The 2820-nt window shown below is 58.3% G+C and overlaps 1 protein-coding gene across 1 annotated transcript; it reads left to right on the top strand.

Annotated features, from left to right (window-relative positions):
- Positions 1-283: 283 nt before the first annotated feature.
- LOC122192018 (apoptotic chromatin condensation inducer in the nucleus-like) lies at positions 284-2085 on the top strand. The gene is made up of 2 exons (XM_042892438.1): positions 284-511; positions 685-2085. The coding sequence occupies exons 1-2, from the start codon at positions 299-301 to the stop codon at positions 946-948; spliced, it is 477 nt and encodes a 158-aa protein (XP_042748372.1). The 5' UTR covers positions 284-298; the 3' UTR covers positions 949-2085.
- Positions 2086-2820: the final 735 nt, after the last annotated feature.

Raw genomic sequence — 2820 nt, 5'->3', positions numbered from 1 at the left:
CTATGGGGGGGTTATGGGGTGATGTGGGGTGGTATGAGGTGCTATGGAGCGCTATGGGGTGGTTATGGGGCACTGGGGTGGTTATGGGGTGCTGTGGGGCTGTTATGGGGTGCTATGGGGCACTATGGGGTGTTTATGGGGCACTATAGTCTATGGGATGGCTATGGGGTGGTTATGGGGCGCTATGAGGTGGCTGTGGGGCTCTATGGGGTTCTATGGGTTGCTATGGGGTGGTTATGGGGCATTATGGGTGGCTATGGGTCGCTATGGGGTGGCTATGGGTCGCTATGGGGTGGCTATGGGGAGCTATGTGGTGGCTATGGGGCTCTATGGGTCGCAGTGGGGCACAGAAGGGGCGGGGCTACACTCACAGTGGGCGTGTCCCCACGTGGCCCCTCCTCTTCCGGTAGAGAAAGCCCCGGAAGAACCTCCTGCAAAACTATTGGACGATCTCTTCCGGAAGACCAAGGCTGCGCCGTGCATCTATTGGCTGCCGCTGACTGACAGCCAGGTGGGCGGGACTACCGGTGGGCGGGGCTAACCCAACCCGCTTTCCCCCATTTTTCCCCATTTCCCCCCTCAGATCCTTCCCCCATTCATTGCCCCATCTCTAAGCCCCGCCCCCTCGCCCCGTAGCCCCGCCCCCTTTCCTAATGTATGCATTTTCCCGCCCAATGGCGGCAGTTCTCTCAGAAGCAGGCGGAGCGCCAGGCCAGAGCCCGGGAAAGGGAACGGCGCCGCAAGGAACAGGAAGAGGCGGAGCTTCGAGCCCGCAGCGGGCGGGGCCACGACAAAAGGGGCGGGGCTTCCGGTCGCGATCGCCAATCCGGAAGCGGAACCTCGCAACCTTCGGCCAATCAGAGCGCGACCCCAGGCTCCGCCCCTCGCTCCAAGAGGCGGAGCCGCAGCCGCAGCACCCCGTTAAGGGACCGGGGGGGGCGGCGCTGAGCCCCAAAATCGGGGGGTTTTCACCCAAAATCGGGGGGTCCGCCCTCAATTTGGGGCCGTTTGGGGTCTGAGCCCCTCAGATTTGGGGTTTAGGGTTCAAAAATGGGAGTTTTTGAGCCCAAATCCAGGCGTTCAGACCCAAAATTGGGGGCTGAGACCCCAAAATTTGAAGGTTTGACCCAAAATCGGGGGATTTTGACCCAAAATCCGGGGGTCTCCCCTCGGTTTGAGGCCGTTTGGGGTCTGAGCGCCTCAGATTTGGGCTTTCGGGGTCCAAAAATGGATACTTTTGACCCAAAATCAACAGATTTAAGCCCAAATGTGAAGTTTTGACCCAAAATCTGAAGGTTTTGACCCAAAATCTGAGGTTTTTCACCCAAAATCTGGAGGCTCCAACCCGGCTTTGGGCTCTGAGCGCCTCAGATTTGGGCTTTGGGGGTAAGAAAATGGGATTTTGGACCCCAAAATGGAAGCATTTGGACCCAAAATCGGGGCACAAAGGCACCAAATCCAGGGGTTTTGCCCAAAACTTGAAGATTTTACCCCAAATTTGGGGGCTTTTGTCCCAAACTTTGGGCTCTCAGCCCGGCTTTGGGCTCCAAATCGCAGTTTTGACCCAAAATCGGGGTATTTCCACCCAAAAATCGCCGGATCCCGGCTCAGATTTGGGATCATTTGCCTCAAAACCCCTCAGATTTGGGATTTTGGGGTGAAAAACCCCATTTTTGCCCCTAAAATCGGGGGATTCAGGCCTCAAATCTGGGGGTTCAGACCCAAAATGGCGACTTTGAGCCCCCAAATTCCCCTTTTTGGACCCAAATGTGGGGTTTTGCACTCGGATCTCGACGCCCCCGACCCCAAATTTGGGCTCTGCACCCAAATCTGCGCCTTTCGCCCCCAAATTCGCCTCTTTTCACCCCAATTTTTGCCTCCCAGCCCCGAATTTGGGAAATCCTGACCCCCAAATTTCAGCTTTTTGGCCCCAAAACGGCGCCGTTTGGACCCAAAATGGCGGATTTTGAAACCCAAATTTGGGGCCTTTTGGACCCAACCCGGGGGCTTTTGGGGGCGGAGCGGCGGCGCTGCACCACGGAGACCCGGCAGGATGGGGAAATAAAGGCGGAGGAGAAAAACGGCGCCGAGTTTTGGGCTGAAATCGGGGGGGTTTGGGGAAAATAAATGAATTTGGGGCGGGAATTCGGGGTGAATTCGGGGCATTGGGGGGAAAATGGGGGCGGGTGGGGGCGCGGGGGGATTTGCGGCGCGATATCGCGAGATTTTGGGGCCTCGCGGGGAATTTGGGCGGGTTTGGGGCATTTTGAGGCGTTTTGGGGCTTTTCAGGAAGTCACGGCGCGGTGCTGCGCTCCCATTGGACGAGCCACTCGTCCATCACTCCCAGCACCGCCTCTTCCTTTCTCTCTGCCAATCCTCGCAGAGAGGCGGGTTCAGCGCTGCGCTATGCGCGCTGTTATTGGCTAAGCAGCTCCGTGCCGCGTTTTGATTGGCTGAGCTGCCGTTTTCCGGTTCCGGTCGGCGTGAGGCGCAAAATGGCGGAGGTGGCGGAGGCTGTGAGGCTGCTGAAGGCGCTGCGAGAGGAGGTGGGCCCCGAAATCCGCCGAATTTACCCCAAAATCCGCCCCGAACGCCGCGCGGCCGCCGCGGAGCCCCTCAGCGTCCTTGAAAATGACCCGAAACCGCTTGGAATCGCCCCAAAATCGCCCCAGGGCGGCCCTTAAGGGTCGGGAAACACCGGAGAGCCACGAAACGGGCCCCAATTTACCCCAAATCGCCCAAATTGAGCCCCAAATTATCCCCGAATGCATCGCGGTGCCCTTCGGGGTCCTGGAATCCCCCAAAATGACCCAAAATGC

The sequence above is a fragment of the Lagopus leucura genome, unplaced genomic scaffold, assembly GCF_019238085.1.
Source record: "Lagopus leucura isolate 7727_CA_CO unplaced genomic scaffold, USGS_WTPT01 34496-0_obj-0_obj, whole genome shotgun sequence".
In the NCBI taxonomy this organism is placed as follows: domain Eukaryota; kingdom Metazoa; phylum Chordata; class Aves; order Galliformes; family Phasianidae; genus Lagopus; species Lagopus leucura.
Note: the sequence above shows the minus strand (reverse complement) of the source record. Positions and strands in the feature narration are given on the sequence as shown.

Bases quoted from the DNA above. Each gene is read 5' to 3' on its own strand.
- LOC122192018 (XM_042892438.1), top strand. From the start codon at position 299: ATGGGGAGCTATGTGGTGGCTATGGGGCTCTATGGGTCGCAGTGGGGC. The intron at 512-684 runs GTGGGCGGGACT...CAATGGCGGCAG, and splicing joins TGCCGCTGACTGACAGCCAG to TTCTCTCAGAAGCAGGCGGA.